This window comes from Triticum urartu, chromosome 1A (assembly GCF_056163025.1).
Source record: "Triticum urartu cultivar PI428250 chromosome 1A, HENAU_Tu73, whole genome shotgun sequence".
Lineage (NCBI taxonomy): Eukaryota > Viridiplantae > Streptophyta > Magnoliopsida > Poales > Poaceae > Triticum > Triticum urartu.
This window is the reverse complement of record NC_141873.1, coordinates 532,177,011-532,196,382: the sequence shown is the minus strand read 5'-3', so window position 1 is coordinate 532,196,382 and position 19,372 is coordinate 532,177,011. Positions and strand designations below refer to the sequence as shown.

General features: G+C 48.1%; 1 protein-coding gene across 1 annotated transcript; it reads right to left on the bottom strand.

Moving 5' to 3' along the window:
• Nucleotides 1–12,611: 12,611 nt before the first annotated feature.
• LOC147992296 (uncharacterized) lies at nucleotides 12,612–14,965 on the bottom strand. Its single transcript, XM_087538995.1, has 6 exons — nucleotides 14,801–14,965; nucleotides 14,573–14,719; nucleotides 14,116–14,513; nucleotides 13,552–14,047; nucleotides 12,886–13,162; nucleotides 12,612–12,805 (listed from the first exon to the last, which is right to left on the bottom strand). Exons 1-6 carry the CDS (start codon nucleotides 14,963–14,965, stop codon nucleotides 12,612–12,614), a joined length of 1,677 nt encoding a protein of 558 aa, XP_087395121.1.
• Between the last annotated feature and the right edge of the window lie 4,407 nt (nucleotides 14,966–19,372).

The window sequence follows — 19,372 nt, the reverse complement described above, 5'->3', positions numbered from 1 at the left end:
ACCAAGTAAACCAACTAGCATCAACCACAAGGAGTAATCAACACTACTAGCAACCCACAGGTACCAATCTGAGGTTTGGATACAAAGATTGGATACAAGAGATGAACTAGGGTTTGAGATGAGATGGTGCTGGTGAAGATGATGATGGAGATTGACCCCCTCCTGATGAGAGGATCGTTGGTGATGACGACGGTGATGATTTCCCCCTCCCGAAGGGAAGTTTCCCCGGCAGAACAGCTCCGCCAGAGCCCTTGATTGGTTCCGCCAAGGTTCCGCCTCGTGGCGGCGGAGTCTCGTCCTGAAAGCTTGCTTATGATTTTTTACTCGACGAAAAACTCCATATAGTAGAAGATGGGCATCGGAGGACCACCAGGGGGCCCACGAGGCAGGGGGCGCGCCCAGGGGGGTAGGGCGTGCCACCACCCTCGTGGCCAGGGTGTGGCCCCCTCTGGAACTTCTTGCGCTTAGTATTTTTTATATATTCTGGAAATAGCTTCCGTGAAGTTTCAGGTCTTTTGGAGCTGTACAGAATAGGTCTCTAATATTTTCTCCTTTTCCAGCCCAGAATCCCAGCTGCCGGCATTCTCCCTCTTCATGTTAACCTTGTAAAATAAGAGAGAATAGGCATAAATATTGTGACATAATGTGTAATAACATCCCATAATGCAATAAATATCGATATAAAAGCATGATGCAAAATGTACATATCACACTATAATGGGGAGGATGACGCCTCATTCTGCGGCCGGAAGGGTCTGGACACCCCCGACGCTTTGGTCAAAATATTGGCCGAACTTTACAAAGGGGAGAAAGAGGAGTTTACTCGTCTTAAATGTCGAGATGGATTTTCCATGTACAATCCTCCGAGCTGGGTGAGCTCTATTCCCACCACTTTACTCAATCCTCTCCCTGAATCACTTTTAGTGGACATTAACCCATCTATTTGTAACAGGAATGGCGGAAGGTTACCGAGGGGATCCATAACCCCGCCCCACAGCCAGAGGATCACAACCGGGACCTTGACCCCGGATTCGAAGAGGATCCGGACATATTTGTGGAGCTCGAGGAGGGAGTATTCTACCAGGCGAGCTATGATGGCACAGTAGTGCCAATCGTGGCCGACTATCCCGGCCTCCTTCCTACCTCACATGTAAGTAATCAAGAGACACCTTCTTCGAAAGAGCTTCCTTATTACGCCTCACCCACCGCACTATTTCGTGCTCCAAAGGGGAGGCGCTCGACGCCACAACATGCACCAGATGCATCTCCTAGGAGAGCGGTGCCCGCGCCGAGCAAATCTTCAAAGAGAAAGGCGAACGACAATATGGCAGAACCTTCATCAAAGAGGTATGATTTTTTAATCATGCCTCCTAGCAGTCATATTAAACTATGTCATTATCCGTTGTGTCTTATCAGGAAAAGCGTTTGCTGGACTATGTCCGGGGATCCTGCCGGCCATGCCTCCACTAGTTAGATTCCAGACCCTGCCCTAAGGACTGGGGCTGACACGGGAGTGGCGCCAGACTGTCCTTCCGCGGAGGATTCAGATGATATGTCCGTCACAAACTCTTAAGTGGAGAGCGCCATGAATCATGGCGCCGGAGGGCCACTTTCCGCGACCCCGACTTTTCAAAAGAGGCATTCAATGCCTTCAGCTCGGCCGATGCATACATCCGAGCTGCTCGGGATGGACTTGCCAGAGCCACGAGCCAACATTTAAAAGATATGCGGGTAAGTGTAGATTTGATAATCATATACCAGTAGCCCCCGAGACTTGAAGCAGTTGATACAACTGATTTAAGGATCATTGTATAATCAGGTACTCACGGAGAAGAATAGCCTGCTTCTCAAGAGCTGGAAAAGTGTCAGACCCAGCTAGCTACGGCTATTGCTGAATTGGAGAAATCCAAGGGGGCATCGCCTAGTAATGTTTCCCCGCATCAGAAAAAGTATAATCATATACCAGCAATGTTAATACTATTGTGTTTCCGCTGAAAGGATCAGTAGATCAACTGAGGGAAAAGCTGAAAATCGCCCAGGCTGGTGAACAGGAGGCCAAAAGGCAACATGCAGCAGGCGAACGTGTGCTGACGCGGGTCAGGGATGAAAAGAACAAGCTGCAGGATTCCAATACCCTGCTAGGCGAAGAACTAAAAGATGTGCGAGCCTAGCTAGCTGACGCCGTCAAAGAGAATAGGAGGCTACAAGGCGGCATATTCAGTATGTGTTTGACTTTACCTTTATGTAATTCGGTGAAGAAATGATCTGACAGATTTATGTCTGCAGGTATGTTGACAGGCCGTCCCGAAGAGGAAATGTCTGGCTCTCAAGGCGACCTTCTGCAAGAGCTGTCCCAATTGCACGAGCGAGCTCCTCAATCAATGCGGAGCACTGCCAAAGCTTTATGGCCGTCCGCCTCTCCTCCAGGGAGTATGGAGGAGCTTGTGAAGCTATTCCAGGGAGCTCGGCGGCGCTTCTGATTATGGAAGATATCGGCCTGACGAAAAGGTGCACGAGAGGCCTGGGCCATGGTAAAAACATGGTACACCAATCTCAATCCGAATCATATGGCCGGGTCAGACCTAAGGGGTCATATGGAAAAGAAATTCCAATTAGTTTGGTATACGACCAAGTAAAGGTAGCCGCCAAATATTCGCAACAGGATTGTAAGCTAGACAGCCTGTTAGACGACATAGAGGAAGAAGTTTTTGAGTCCAAATGACTATGTACTTCAATTGACAAATTTGTCCCTAGCCGGATTGTAAAACGATTGTCATGGCAGACCTTTTCGCTTCGACCTTTGGACCCGAAGGCTCGGAGTGTTTCCAAATACCCGCTCAGTAATATAAACCGGGGAATGTGTGGAAACCAGGCATAGGGGTCATAGTTGCTTGAACAGACAAGCTGTATCCAGCTAGCTATGTTATATTACATTGTAATTGTAAGAAACATCTTCCAGGGAGAATAGTTCCGTTAAGGGTTCCTTTCCCTGGGCGAATATGCGTTAGTATGCATGTCTGAACTGTGATTGAAAAAATCGTAGTGTGAGTGACATCTGGGGGTTCATAGTGTAATGAGTGTAACACGTCTTTAGTCCGCCGACCGAATATTCCCTTAAGAATGCTAGCTTTCGGCTTCACCCAGTCTGAGGTACACGTCTGGATGACCCGGCAGTAACAATCGCAGAGGTGCTCCCTTTATGCCCTAGCCGAACAAACGGGAACGTAGGGCATAAGCACAGGAGCCATGCAACCCAGCTTGGCCAAAACTTAAGTCATAACGATGCATATAATGGCGAAGAAAAGGTACATATGCGGAAGAGGACACATATGTGTTGAGCTTGATGCTCGGAAAATAATAATAAGCTTCTGTAAAAGAAGCCCCTAGGTATTATGAGTGTATACATTTAAGGATGTGCACATCATAGGTGTGCGGTTTTCCCGCGCAAGAGCTAAAGAGCTAAATGAAAAGTTAAAGAGAGGAAAAGAAAATAATGGAAACAAAGGGGGAAGAAGACGAACAAAGAGTCCGGCTCTAGGCGTAGAATCTTCGGAGTCTTGCGGCATTCCACAGGTTTGGCTCTAAGCGGTTGTCCGATGCATCACGCAGGAGGTATGCTCCTCTAGGAGAACTTCATCTATGATGAAGGGACCCTCCCACTTGGGCTTGAGTTTGTCCTTTTTCTTCTCTGGTAAGCGTAGAACAAGTTCGCCAATGTTATAAGTCTTGGCCCACACTTCTTTGCTTTGATATCTGCGAGCCTGCTGTTGATAAAATGTGGAACGGACTTTTGCGATGTCGCGCTCCTCCTCCAGGGCATCTAAGCCATCCTGCCGATCAAGCTCCGCCTCTCTCTCTTCATACATGCGCACTCGAGTGAGTCATGAATAATGTCGCAGGGCAACACAGCCTCTGCGCCGTACACCATGAAGAAGGGTGTTGAAGATATAACCACTGAGGGTAAACCGCCCAAGAGGGGTCGGTTCACCTTCAGTTATACTGAAGCCCAAGGAAACCCAGAAGATGGCACTTTATGGATGAAGCTTAGAGGCCCAGAGCCCACAGGCGGTTTAGGGCCCATGATAGTAAACCGCCATGATTGTATAAACTTGCATTGTAAGATTAGAAAGAAGAGACCGAGGCGGACACTTGTATGAGCCAGCCTCGGGACTCCGTAGACCGGCCGGGATCCTCCTGAATATATAAAGGGGTGACCCGGCGGTGGTTCAGGGACAGGAAACAATAACTCGAAGCCAGACAAAGCGGATTCGCTCCCTGGTCTTCGAAACCCCAGCAATACCCATCACAACTAGACGTAGGCCTTTACCTTCATCGAAGGGGCCGAACTAGTATAAACTCTCGTGTCCCTTTGTCCGGTTTAACCCCTTCAAGCTAACCCGTAGTGATGGCTCCACGACTAAGTCCTTCCATGAGGACATCTGCCGTGACAACTCCACGACAGTTGGCGCCCACCGTGGGGCTATCGCACGATGGTTTCGAGTTCTTGAAGGGCAATTTCGATGGACTGAAGGGATACGCTGTGGGCCGGATGACGAAGAGTCGCCGCGGCAAGCTCTACATCGACAACGCAGGATGGGGTCCTGAGGCTGATTCAATCGAATACGGGTACCGGGTCCCCTTTGGTGGGATTCACGTCTTCATCGGCAAGATCGGCGAACCGGCCCCCGAGCCGGACACCTGCACCGACATCATCGAGACGGCTCGGCACGCAAGTTCTTCACCGGTTCAGCCTGAGGCCAGGCATGTTTTCATGGGTGTCATCCACGGTTCGGGTTACGAGGAGGAACCGATCTCCGATGGAGAAAACGTAGTCCGCAGTGATGACGAGTCTTCCGGAGAAACCGAATCGCTCTACCAGTTGTACGACGGCCGGATTGAGGGAGGATCCGAGGGCAACATTATTCCAGATTCCCCCGGTCTGCCAAACCGGGCCGCTGTCTTCATGGCCGGCATACGACCGGCGCCTCATTCATCTACCGCCGCAGCAGTACTCTCCGGTTCAACAACGGCCACGCCAGCAGGTGCAAGAAGCTCGGCGCCGCCTCCGGCCCAAGTCTTGTCTGATTTGTTCGACGCTCTAGCAACACTGATGTCCGCGGAGGTAGACACAACAGCCAGGGATCAGCACAATGCAGAGATTCTAAAGGTAAAAGATCAGATAGCCTAGGCTAAAGCGGACCTGGCAGCAGAGAACGCCAGGATGGCTACAGAGCGGGCCGAGTTGGAAGCACAGGCTTACCGGATTAGACTAGATCAGAATGCTTCAGAAGAGGTCATGAGAAGAAGGTACCGATCACGTCTCCCGTCGATTTATGAGCCTCAAAATCTCTTCAACACGCCAGGTGCAGGAGATGGTAATCAACCCGCGCCAAACCGGGCGGGGGCACCGGAAGCAGGAGCGCAGGTTCAGCCACGCACAACAAACTTGCCTTGCCAGAACAACGTTGTATCATCAACGCCGCCCGGGCATTATTCCAACCTGTTGGATAATATTGTGGCTGCCGCTTCACGCCTGGCGGCTCTCCCAACCGACGGCGAATCACCAGTGGTAGTGGAAGCGCGTCGGGCCAGTGATCTCCTTCAGACAGCACTGAATCAACAGCAAGCGTATTCACACAACCGTGAGAGGATTCATTCCACTCCCTGTCCAAGCCGGAGTTATAGAAAACACGTGGAGGACGAACTGGCCGTATCTAGTAGCGCACGCCACCGAAATTCGCCATGGGGGAACAACCCGGCCGGGGGAGGTGCTAATGCGCAAGATGTTGTGGACCACGGCCGCGCACGATGGGGGGCCGAGTTAACAGCTCGACACGAAGCACGACATCATACTCCGGTTCACCCCACTGCCTCCGTGGAGCCAGGGGTAATGTTCAGTTCCCTAGGGGTTCCATGTTTAACTCCCGCATTACGTAATGTGCGATTGCCCAAGGATTTCAAGGGACCTCATAAGGTACCAAATTACACCGCCGATTTGCAGCCAGAGGCGTGGGTGGAGAGCTATGAGATGGCAATGGAGATGTTAGATGTGGATGAGGCGGTTTGTGCTAAGTATTTCACCATGATGCTGGAAGGAACAGCTCGTACTTGGTTGAAGAGCTTGCCAACCAACTCTATCGACACATGGGCCGAATTAAAGCGCCGGTTTATCCAGAACTTCAAGGATACGTGCAAGCAGCCGATGTCAATTGTAGATCTGGCCGCTTGTGTCCAAGAGGAAGGGGAGTCCATGACCCATTGGGTTAAACAAGTCTCGACGATTTTGCATTCGTCAGATCATATTAATGCAGATACCGCAGTATTAACGTTGGAGGGCAATTGCCGTTTCAAGCCGTTAAAATAGAAGTTGGGAAGGCTCAAACGTCATTGCAGCGACATGTCAACACTCATGGCCGCTTTAGTTAAGTATGCCGATTCAGATAATACCAAGGATCCGGATTCAGAGGAGGACAAACCGGAGAAGGGAAAGAAGAACGGCGGTGCGAAAGGGCAGCACCACAACCAAGGGGGCCATGGGAATAACAGTAAGCGTAAAGCGGATAATTCAGATTTGGTGGCTAACACAAATATGCAGCGTCGCAAAGGTAAACCGCCCCAGCGCTGCATGAATCTGGAGCATTTGTTAAACCAGCCCTGCCCGAAGCATGGAACCAAGGAGGCCCCTGCCACACATCTTTGGAAAGATTGTCACATAATGAGGGAGTTCAAAAATTCTGATTTATACAAGTATGATCAGGATCCACCCGACGGTTCAGGCCCAGGTTTCCATGGGGGCGGCGGTTCAAGCTCTGGATTTCAGAACAACCAGGGCCATCAGAACAACCATGGTAATAACCAGCAGAATAACCAAGGGAATCAGCAATAGTCAGGTTACCAGAGTCACCCCAAGCAGTTGAACAGCGGACAGTATCATGTGTTCACTACCAGCTTGTGCAAGCGGGATCAGAAACTTCACAAGAGGGCAGTCAATACTGTTGAACCGGCTGTACCGCATTATCTACAATGGTCGGAGCAGCCTATTGTGTGGAGCAGAGAGGATCACCCACCCCGGGTTGACAATCTGGGTCAACTAGCTTTGGTGGTAGCCCCTTAGGTAGGGGGCTATAAGTTTACCAAGGTTCTGATGGATGGAGGGAGCAGCATCAACATCCTGTATTATGAGACTTTCCGTCGCATGGGGTTGACAGATAAGAATCTTAAACCGTCAAACACTGTTTTTCATGGTGTAGTACCAGGTAAATTGGCATACCCTATGGGGAAGATTGCTTTGGAAGTTGTGTTTGGAGATGAGCTTGATTCCAGGTCTGAGACGTTGACCTTTGAGGTGGTGAAAATCCAGAGTCCATATCACGCACTATTTGGACGGCCGGCTTACGCGAAGTTCATGGCGAGGCCCTGTTATGTTTATCTACAGCTCAAAATGCCGGGTTATAAGGGGACAATCACGGTACATGGGAGTCAAAAGATTGCCTTGGATTGTGAGGAAGGTGAAGCGGCCTATGCTGAATCGGTTTGTGCAACAGAGGAGCTGAAATTCTATAAAGACAATGTTGATCCAGCGGACATGACCCCTCTGAAGAAGCCTACAACGGAGCATGACCCGGCCCTGACGTTCAAACCGGCTAATGAGACTAAACTCGTTGACTTCGTCCCTGGTGATTCATCCAAGCAGTTTAGTATCAGTACAAATCTGGATCCGAAATAGGAAAGCGCGCTCATCGATTTCATCCGTGAGAACCGGGACATTTTTGCATGGAAACCTTCTGACATGCCAGGTGTACCAAGGAAACTCATTGAGCACACACTAAATATTGATCCTAAGTTTAAACCGGTCAAACAGTACCTTCGCCGCTTTAATGAAGAAAGACGCAAGGCCATCGGCGAAGAGGTAGCCCGGCTGCTGGTAGCTGGGTTTATTGTTGAAGTGTTTCATCCCGAATGGTTGGCTAATCCGGTGCTTGTTCTTAAGAAAAATGGCACTTGGCGTATGTGTGTGGACTACACTGATTTGAATAAAGCTTGCCCGGCAGATCCTTCCGCTCTCCCGCATATTGATCAGATTATTGATGCAACGGCGGGTTGTGAGCGCCTGAGTTTCCTGGATGCTTATTCAGGTTATCATCAGATTAAGATGGCAGTTAAGGACCAGGAGAAGACGGCCTTCATCACTCCCTTTGGAGCCTTCTGCTATGTTTCTATGCCCTTTGGGCTCAAGAGTGCCCAAGCAACCTACCAGCGTTGTGTGCAAAATTGTCTTCACAAGCAGATCAGGCGTAATGTTCATGCCTATGTGGATGACATTGTGGTGAAATCCAGGAAGCAGGAAACCCTGATAAATGATCTCAAGGAGACGTTTGACAATCTTCGGGTTTACAAAATGATGCTCAACCCGGACAAATGTGTTTTTGGTGTTCCGGCAGGCAAACTCTTGGGTTTTCTTGTGTCTAACAGAGGTATTGAGGCAAATCCGGAAAAGATCAAAGCAATCACATCCTTGGATAAACCGGCATGTATCAATGATGTTCAGCGTCTGGCGGGTCGGATTGCAGCCCTTAGCCGATTTATCAGCCGTTTGGGAGAGAAGGCGATTCCCCTGTATCAGATGTTGAAGAAAACAGATAAATTCGTCTGGACTGACGCCGCCAATGCGGCATTCGAGGAATTGAAGCGGCAGCTAGCTTAACCACCTGTCCTCGCTGCTCCAGTTGATAATGAGCCTCTATTGTTGTACGTGGCTGCCAACGCCCGGGCGGTCAGTGTGGCGATTGTGGTTGAACGTAAGGAGGCCGGAAAAGAATATCCGGTTCAATGACCAGTTTATTATATCAGTGAGGTACTGATCGAATCAAAGCAAAGATATCCGCATTGGCAGAAGCTAGTGTATGGAGTTTTCATGGCAAGTAGGAAACTCAAGCAATATTTTGAAGGTCATCCTATCATAGTGGTCAGTTCTGCTCCCTTGGGTGATATAATCCAGAATAGAGAGGCAACTGTCCGGGTTGCGAAGTAGGCGATTGAGCTTGGTCCCCATGGTTTGAGGTATACACCCCGAACAGCTATCAAATCTCAGGCGCTTGTGGACTTCATCAATGATTGGACCGAGTTACAGGCACCAGAAGACAAACCGGACAATACATACTAGACCATTCACTTTGATGGATCCAGGCAACTGGAAGGCTCGGGGGCTGGAGTTGTCCTCACTTCCCCTCGAGGAGATAAGATTTGTTATGTTCTCTGCTTAATGTTTCCTTGTACTAACAATGCAGCGGAGTACGAGGCCTTGCTCCACGGTCTTCTTGTAGCTAAGGAAATGAACTTAAGCCGGGTTCGATGCTTTGGAGATTCTGATCTGGTGGCTCAGCAAGTTTCTGGTACTTGGGATTCTAAAGACCTGCTCATGGCGGCTTATAGGCGCAAGGTGGATATTGTAGCAGGTCACTTTAAGGGTTATCAGGTAGAGCACATCGACCGGCGCAAGAATGAAGCAGCAGATGCTCTAAGCCGGCTGGGATCTCAGCGTAAACCGGTACCACCTAATACCTTTCTAGATATCTTGCATAACCCGTCTGTAAAGTTGCCTACAGAAGAGGATTTAGCCGTTCCTGATCCGGAGGCCCAGTTGGTAGCCGTTCTACATGCCACTCCGGATTGGACGGTTCCATATTTGGCGTATCTAAACCGGGGCGAATTACCAGAAGACGAACTTTTCGCCAGGCAGATAGTCTGGCGGTCCAAGTCTATGGTTGTTCACAATGGCGAGTTGCACCGTTCTAGCGTTTTAGGCGTATTCCAACGTTGTGTTTCTCCTGAAGAAGGACAAGAGATTCTACGGGAAATCCATGAAGGGGATTGCGGTCACCATGCCAGCTTAAAGTCCTTGGTTGCTAAGGATTTCCGACATGGGTTCTACTGGTTGACAGCTCATTCTGATGCGGAAGACTTGGTAAAGCGGTGTGACGCTTGTCAGAAATTTTCACGTCGTGCTCATGTTCCTGCTCAGGAGTTATGCATGATTCCCATCACTTGGCCGTTTGCTACTTGGGGGCTTGATATGGTTGGACCCTTTAAGCATTCTAAGGACAAGAAGACCCACCTGTTGGTGGCGGTTGACAAGTTCACCAAATGGGTTGAAGCGGAGCCCGTCAGTAAATGTGATGCAGCCACGGCGGTTCAATTTCTCAAAAAGATTATTTTCTGTTTCGGCTTTCCACATAGCATCATCACAAATAATGGTACGAACCTTTCTAAAGGTGAGATGGAGGAGTTCTGCCAACGAGAGCACATCCGACTTGATGTAGCGTCCGTGGCTCACCCCGGTCTAATGGTCAAGCTGAGAGGGCGAATCAAGAAATCCTGAAGGGCATCAAGCCTCGGCTCATGGTCCCTTTGAAGCGGACGCCGGGTTGTTGGGTGGAGGAATTACCATCTGTGTTATGGAGCATAAATACCACCCCAAACCGATCTACGGGATATACGCCCTTTTTCTGGTCTATGGGGCTGAGGCTGTCCTTCCAAGTGATATTCGTCACGACTCGCCCCGGGTCACGAATTATGTTGAAGCGGACAACGAGCAAGCACGCCAAGAGGCGCTAGACCTATTAGATGAGAAGCGAGACATGGCTTTGGCTCAGTCGGTGATTTATCAACAAGACCTACGGCGTTATCACAGCCATCGGGTTAAGACAAGAACCTTTCAAGAAGGTGATTTGGTACTTCGGCTCATTCAAGACCAGACTGATATGCACAAGTTATCCCCACCTTGGGAAGGGCCTTTTGTGGTCAGCAAAAATCTGCACAACGGATCATACTACCTCATTAACGTTCGAGAAGACTCACATAGCTCTGAGGAGGAGACCCGGGCAGCCACGGAACATAGCTCTCCTACGGCCTTATTACACTTAAAGTCACAGGCTTTTCGTATGTACATATTTCAACAATGTATATATTATGATCAATATAATAAACCGGCATCCTTGCTATCAAGCAGGGCCTTTGCCATTTTCTTCCTTCAAATATCTGTTAACTTGGGGGCTTCCTATTCAAACATAGGTGTATTCACCAAAGAGAACATAGCGTTACTACCCTCTTGATGCGGCTATCACGCCACAACAAAGCTTGGGAGCTTCACACCCAAGGGGCCAAAGAGAGTCTTGTTGCTACGCACAACTCAAACATAGGCACCCATTGAGCACAGCTCACAAAGTTACTTGGGGGCTCTTTGCGTCAAATACCAAAGAGTTTGAAAGGACCCTTGTAGCTGGGTATCGACCCATGGCTTGAAAGCCTGGTGTATTCACCTAAAACCCCGGGTTAACCTGCCTTCATCAAGTAAGCCACTCCTATCCAGGTAATCCTGGCACGACCCTTCGAACATTTGACAGTTACTCTCATTGAGACCCTGAACTTGTCAAAGTTAAAACGATGATTGGTTAGTTGGAGGGCCATCTTAAAAGGCTTTGCAAAAATGGTTTAACTCAGTGGCCTGGCAGCCCATGAAAAGCCTCGATTTGGGCCTGGCAGCCCTCGAAAAGCCTCGACTACAGTTTTTTGTTTGCTTTTTTCTGCCAAGTTTTTATTTTTCGTGAAGTCTACGTTAAACCGGAGTTTTTAAACCTGGCACGGCTTACGGATCTTCTATTCAAGTATACAATTAAAGGTAATCCGGCATCCTTCAAAACCGGTCTGTCTTTGACGCTTTGTCTCCAGCAATCGGCCGGTGTTCGTCACAACCCGGTTCTATATCATATATATACCAACATGGTACGGTGGAGTTTGGGTTTTCACCCTTCTTCAAATCACAATTGGTAAACCGACAGCAATGTTTTATATCACATGTATGATTTATTATTGCTGCAACCATAGTTGCTTACCAAGTGGGATATTTTGACCCGTCTGGTGCTAAACCGCCTGGATAGATTTTCCGTATGCAGACACATGGATTGCATAATATTGTAAAAATACATAAGCCAGTACTGAAATTCTCGTGACAAATCAACGAAAAGTGTATCCCGCTGCACGAGGGCAACGGATCAAAGTATTTCCACTAGCTTATTACAAGGCGCTTGAAGGCCCAAAATATGGTGTTTCCAGCAGAACAAGGTTTCTGGAGCATCACTCTAATTGCCGGATCAAGTCTCATTACCATGTTGCTACGAAGTTGATGGGTCATTTGGCGTCGGTTCAGCTTCCTCTTCCCCACCTAGTGGCTGGAAGTTTGTGGTGGTCCAGTCAATCCGGGTTAAGGCCTGAAAGATAGCTTCTTCACTGATAAGTTCTGACGGATCAATGTCAGGGGCATAAGTGTGCTTACAGATTCCTGGAATAAGATTTTGCGCCTCCGGAATGACAGGGTTAACCCGTTTGTTGTTGGCACCATAATAAGACCGGTGAACCGTCAAGTTAGCATCCTCTGCCAGCTGACTCGCCAGAGGACGCATCTCCCTTGTCACTCTTTTAAGGGCTGCATCATCAAAATCTGCCCCGTTTTCTTGTGTGCTTGGAAAGCCTTTGGCAAGGTCAACCGGATCCAAGTCAGCTATCCATGCTTTGGCTCGGGTAAGTGCCAACAAAGCACCGGCCCTGGCAGCAGATCACTTCACCTCTTCTAGCTGTGCTGGTACCATGGATAGCCTTGTTAGAGTATCCTTGATCAGTGTTGGGGCCAGATTGTCATAGGAGGCTGCACAGATAGCCCGTTGAGCACCGGTGTAAAGTTGTTCCAGAAGAGTATATGATGCTTTCAGCTTCATCCGTACATCTGAGCCCAGATGAGTAATGCGGCTCCCTGCAACGGTTTAAGAATTTCATATTTCAACCGGCACCTTACAAGATGGGTATTTCAAATACTTTGCTAGGAGTACTTACCAAATACTGCGGAGGTCATAGCGTTCACTTGACGCTTTAATCCAGAAAGCTCTTCTGCCACCGGTTTATGTGCAGATTCGGCGTCTTCAGCCCGTTTCAACAATGTCCCCTTTTCAGTGTCCCAGTTGGCACGTTCCGTCTTGAATTCTTCTTTTAGTCGTTCTATGGAAGTTAAAGCGGCTCGAAGCTCATCTTTGGCTTTGGAGGATTCTTCTTGGTGAGATTTGATACTTTCTTGAAGATCAACAATCTGCGTCCGTTGATTGTTTATGTCAGCCTGCCAAAAACAAGAGGAGCATTTCAATATTTTATCAAAAGTCCCAAGCATACAACTGGTTCTACACTTGGCACTTGGGGGCTAATGTGGATTAATTCTTTCTTACTGCTTATTCAAAGTCCCAAGGATTCATACAAGTTTCAATCCTGGCACTTGGGGGCTAATGCAGATTAATTCTTTCTTACTGCTTCTTCAAAGTCCCAAGGATTCATACAAGTTTCAATCCTGGCACTTGGGGGCTAATGTGTGTTTGTTCAAAAAACTTAAAAGTCAACAATGTGCAATTTGGAAATTCAAAGTCCCGGTTTGTTTTTACAAATTAAACCGACCCTTGGGGGCTACATGATACAAGGCAGTGAAAATACAAAGATAAGGAGGAAAATGTTTACCTCATAACGTTCCTTCATCAGATTTACCAAGTCAGCCTCATTATCTCGACTTGTATAAAGCCGGTTCAAGAAACCGGAATGAAGATCCTGGGCAGAAAGATTAGCATATTTTGACATATCAGTTTCCATCTTCCTCTTGCCCATTGAAATAAACTCATCCTTGGCGGTATGTTTTGCCAAGACAACTGGATCACCCGGAGCGGTATAAGCTGTGCCAGTAACAATAACGTCATCGTCTTTGGCTGGGCTTGGCGGATTAGCACTTGACTTCAGCGGATCAGCAGACGGACTTGCAGGCATAACATGTGGACTTGAGGTATCCTCATGTATGGCCGGATCAGCTTCTGGCGGATTAGCATTGATAGTTGGCTCTAGCAGGGCAAAATCATCCATGAGATTATCAAGATTTTTATCAAGATCCTCAGGAGTTTTCTCCGGTTCAACTTCACCGGTAGGGGCGCTGGTCTTGGCCTTCTTACTCAAACGAGCTTGAGCACTAATATTAAAACAAAGATTAGCATGGTCAACTGAGTTATGAAAGAGAAGGGAAGGCTACACACTTACCCAGGGACGGTTTTCAGTGGAGGCAGCTGAGTGGTTGATGAATCGCCAGACGAATTAGAAGATGCCCGATAATTTGAATGAGATGAATTGAGAGGGCATCGGAAGAAACCTTTCAAAAGATAACGTTTTTCAGGAGAACAAGCAACCTCTGGACAACGTTTCCGGTTTGGGGTGTGAGGTAAACCGGAAGAAGTGACCTGTTGACCACTGTGCCGGGTTGTGCGACGCCCTTTGGTTTGCTGTGTCTTCAAATAAAGTTTTTGATCCAAATGAGCAACAGGGTGAGAGCATTTCACTTTCCGAACTGCACGGCGAAATCGTTGAACCGGCACAAGTTCTGAGTCAGAAGAAAGACAAATTACCTCAATATGATCTGCATGGCTGGCCTCCGCATCATCCTATGAGTAATCATTATCAGTAAAATATATGGATAGAAGTCAAGGGAGTCAAACTTTACCTCTTCAGCCGAGTCATCAACATCTTCTGGTGGCTCTGAAGACTCAGCGGTTTTCTTTTTGGCAGCTTTCTTGATGACCTTGGTCTTACCACGAGGAGCCTTAGCTACTTTGTCTTGAGTTTTCTTTTTCCAAAAAGAGCTACTGGCCTATGGGATTGCACAAAAGTATTATTATAGCAGTGTCAAAGCGGAGAAGAATAAGGAAAAGTACAAGGTTAAAATATTTACCCCTGGCGGTTTGTTGGAGGCGTAAAAAGGACGAAGACCAATTTGAGTACATACGGCGAGCGGTTCGTCGAGTATTTTCTTTACACTTTCACTGACTTCATCGTCCGTCATTTCTATTGAGTTAAACCGTTGAGGATCATTGGTGTTGCCGGTGTATTCAAACATCAATCTGGGATGGCGGCTTAAAGGGAGAATGCACCATGAAATCCAGCATCGGACGAGATCAACACCAGTTAAACCGTTGGCAAGGAGAGCCCAGAGTTTGGCGAGTTGAGATGCATAAGCTTGTCGGTCTTTGGCAGGCAATCTCTAAGGTAAGGGGTGATTATTGCTGAGTCGGTATGGACGGTAGCCCGGTAGAGGATTCTCTTCAGCAGGGGCAGTATTTTGACAGTAGAACCAAGTGTGGTTCCAGTCTTTTGGATGGCTGTGAAGTTCGGCGTGAGGAAAATCAACCTCTTTCCTCTTTTGAATCGACACACCGCCAAGTTCAGTATTAGGTCCATCAGAAAATTCCGTTCGGCGGTTTAAGTGAAAGAGATCTAGAAAGAGATCGACAGTGGGTTCTTCTTGCAGATAAACCTCACAGAATACTTGGAAATTGCATATGTTGGACACAGAATTTGGTCCAATATCTTGAGGATGAAGTTGGAGCCTGGCAAGAACATCCCAGAAATTTTTTGATCCGGGAGGACTGAAACCTCGAGCTAAATGTTGCAAGAATACAATTACTTCTCCATGTTGAGGTTCAGGGGGGCATTCAGGGCCAGGAACTCGCCAACGGAGGACATTTTTTGAGGCTAAAGCGCCGGTGGTGACATATTCATTGATTTGTGTTTCTGTGATCCGAGAAGGAACCCAGTTGCAAGTAGCAAATTGTTTCGTCATCTTACAAGGTCTGTAAAAGGAAAACGGACGGTTTACGATTGGAGGTTCGTATCTGTTTGTCAAAATGTTAAACCGGCAATTCAAGGTATACGTATGAAGTGAACCGGGCATGGCTGCTCAAAGTCTAGATGGCGATGTAAGAGAGGGCTAATGACATACGACGAATTATCAACACTAAAGGATAAACCGCCCTTTGGGGGCAGAACCCCAAGCTGGAAATCTGTTAAGTATGGAACAAACAGGTTTCACAAGTTGCAATTATTATTTTGGATCAAACGGTCGCTCTGGAAGGAAAATTTTCTAGACCTAAAACAGTGCAGAGAAGTTCATACATTCAAAGAGAGCTTCCAAACAATGGAAATAAGATCTATTTTTATGCAGGATAAGCGCAAACAATTGCTACAGCAGTTCTACGTTGTTTTTACAATCTAAACAGGGTATTGGAGGTGAAAACTAACAAGGGTTTGCATCGGGCGGCGATGACCGCCGACGAACTCAACAAAAAGTTCCAATGCAGATATGAGAAGGGGAAGGAGAAGAACTCACGGATGTGGACGAGCTGCGGAGGTTCACCGTCGATTTCTGGTCAGAGTCAGGTTGATGCAGCGGCCTGAGTCAGTGCGGACTGGAAGATCAACGACGACGGCGGCGGCGATACTTAAGGTCTTCGGGTCGCGAGGAGGAAGACAATGCGGTTTGGAAAGAGAGAAAATGGAAGGCGCCCCGGTTTTATTTATAAGGAAGTGGGATAAAACGGCAGGCGCGAAAATCAAGGAATCGGAGGCGGCAAAAGAGGATGCAGCTGTCGCCTCGATCTTCGGGAATTAATTAAAGAGAAGGGAATCTTTACAAATTTTTTTATACAGGAATGACATCACAATGATTTACTACAGTAACAGAAGATGACGTCATGGCGATTCATCAAAGTTCACAGGGAGAAGAGAATATGGCGGTTTACGAGAATTGCCAGAAGTTCAAGGATTGAAGACTGACATGAACAGGTTCAAATCAATCTGGGGCCTAATGTTGAAGATATAACCACTAGGGTAAACCGCCCAGGAGGGGTCGGTTCACCTTCAGTTATACTAAAGCCCAAGGAAACCCAGAAGTTGGCGCTTTACGGATGAAGCTTACAGGCCCAGAGCCCACAGGCGGTTTAGGGCCCATGATAGTAAACCGCCATGATTGTATAAACTTGCGTTGTAAGATAAGAAAGAAGAGACCGAGGCAGACACTTGTATGAGCCAGCCTCGGGACTCCGTAGACCGGCCGGGATCCTCCTGAATATATAAAGGGGTGACCCGGCGGTGGTTCAGGGACAGGAAACAATAACTCGAAGCCAGACAAAGCGGATTCGCTCCCTGGTCTTCGAAACCCCAGCAATACCAATCACAACTAGATGTAGGCCTTTACCTTCATCGAAGGGGCCGAACTAATATAAACTCTCGTGTACCTTTGTCCGGTTTAACCCCTTCAAGCTAACCCGTAGTGATGGCTCCACGACTAAGTCCTTCCATGAGGACATCTGCCGTGACAATTCCACGACAAAGGGTGTATATCCGGTAGTGCGATTGGGCGTGGTCCGCAGCCCCCAGAGTACGGAGTCGATATCCTCAACCCAATGCTTGTTTGATTCTTTCAAAGACCGCACTAGTCTAGGCTTAATGCCGCTCATAATAAGACCATTAGCTCGTTCGACTTTACCATTTGTTTGTGGATGATAGATCGAGGCGTAATCGATTTTAATGCCCAATTTAGCACACCAGGATTTCACTTCATCAGATGTGAAATTGGAGCCGTTATCGGTGATGATGCTGTGTGGGACACCATAACGGTGCACGACACCGGATATGAAGGCTATAACCGGTCTAGCTTCGGCCGTTTTCTCTGGTTTGGCCACTATCTACTTGGTGAATTTTATCTACCATAACTAGAAGATATTTTTTCTTATGGCTCCCTCCTTTAAAGGGTCCCACCATATCAAGCCCCCAGACTGCAAAAGGCCAAGTAATGGGGATTGTTTGTAGTGCAGTAGGCGGCATATGGCTTTGATTGGCAAAGAGCTAGTATCCGACATAGGGTTGGACCAAGTCCTGTGCGTCCGCTCAGGCCGTCGGCCAGAAGAAACTTGTACAGAAGGCCTTACTTACAAGGGCCCGAGCCGCGATGTGGTGACCGCCGATGCCAGCATGAATTTTGGCCAGGAGTTGCCATCCTTCTTCTTCGGAGATACATCTTTGAAGGACTCTGGTAGCACTTTTCTTGTAGAGCTCTCCGTCATGGCCCTTGTAGGCTTTTGAGCGCCGAACAATGCAGCGGGCCTCATTCTGGTACTCAGGGAGCTCTCGCCTATTAAGGTAGGCCAAGAATGGTTCGGTCCATGGGGCAATTACTACCATTATTAGATGGGCCGATGGTGTTATTTCGGTGGCTGAACCCCCGATGATATTGGTATTTTGTTCGGAATCTGGGGGTATAGTCGGATCCGAGCTAGTGTTGCCACTCTCATCCTGCCACACCACAGATGGCTTGAAGAGCCTTTCCAAAAAGATGTTAGGCAGGACGGGGTCACGCCTGGTGCCCATGCGAGCAAGGACGTCCGCCGCTTGATTACTTTCTCGAGCCACATGATGAGTATCTTGAGTACGACGTTACGATAGGCCGCCTCTTCGAATCCTTGGCATTGAAGTCTCCATTTATTTGGGATATTGCGAGATTTGAATCCCCGCGCACCTCCAGGCGTTGTATGCCCATGGAGGTAGCCATCCGAAGACCATGCAATAAGGCCTCATATTCGGCTGCGTTGTTGGAGTCTGTGTAATATTTGGAGTACATACTGGACTGTGTCTCTAGTGGGGGACGTTAAAACGACGCCTGATCCTAAACCAGCCAGCATTTGAGAGCCATCAAAGTACATGACCCAGTTGGAATATGTGCCGTACTCTTTAGGGAGTTCGGCCTCTGTCCATTCGGTGATGAAGTCGGCCAATACCTGGGATTTAATGCCCCGACGTGGTTTGTATGTTATGTCAAATGGTAGGAGCTCAATAGCTCACTTGGCAATCCGACCCGTAGCATTGCGGTTATTTATTATATCATTGAGTGGTACTTCGGAAGCTACCGTAATCAAACACTCTTGGAAGTAGTGTCGTAGCTTCCAGGATGCCATGAATACCGCATATGCTATCTTTTGGTAATGAGGGTACCGGTATTTGCATGGCGTGAGGACAGTGGATACGTAGTATACCGGTTTCTGGAGTGGGAACTTGTGTCCGTCCTTCTCTCGCTCAACGGCGAGCACTGCGCTCACCACCTGGTGTGTTGCAGAGATGTATAATAACATCGGTTCGCCGGCATTTGGTGCGGCCAGGATTGGGTTGCTCTCTAAAAGAGCCTTTATTTCCTCCAGTCTGGCTGTTGCTGCTTCCGTCCACTCAAAGTGGTTGGAACATCGGAGAAGGCGATAAAGTGGCAATGCTTTTTCTCCTAGTATGGAGATAAAGCGGCTTAAAGCTGCCATGCATCCGGCTAGTTTTTGGACCTGTATAAGGTCGGTTGGTGTAGCCAATTGTGACAAGCTCAGATTTTGGCTGGATTTGCCTCAATTCCTCTATTGGAAACAATGAAGCCCATCAGCTTTCCGGCAGGAACGCTGAAAACACACTTTTCCGGATTGAGCTTAAT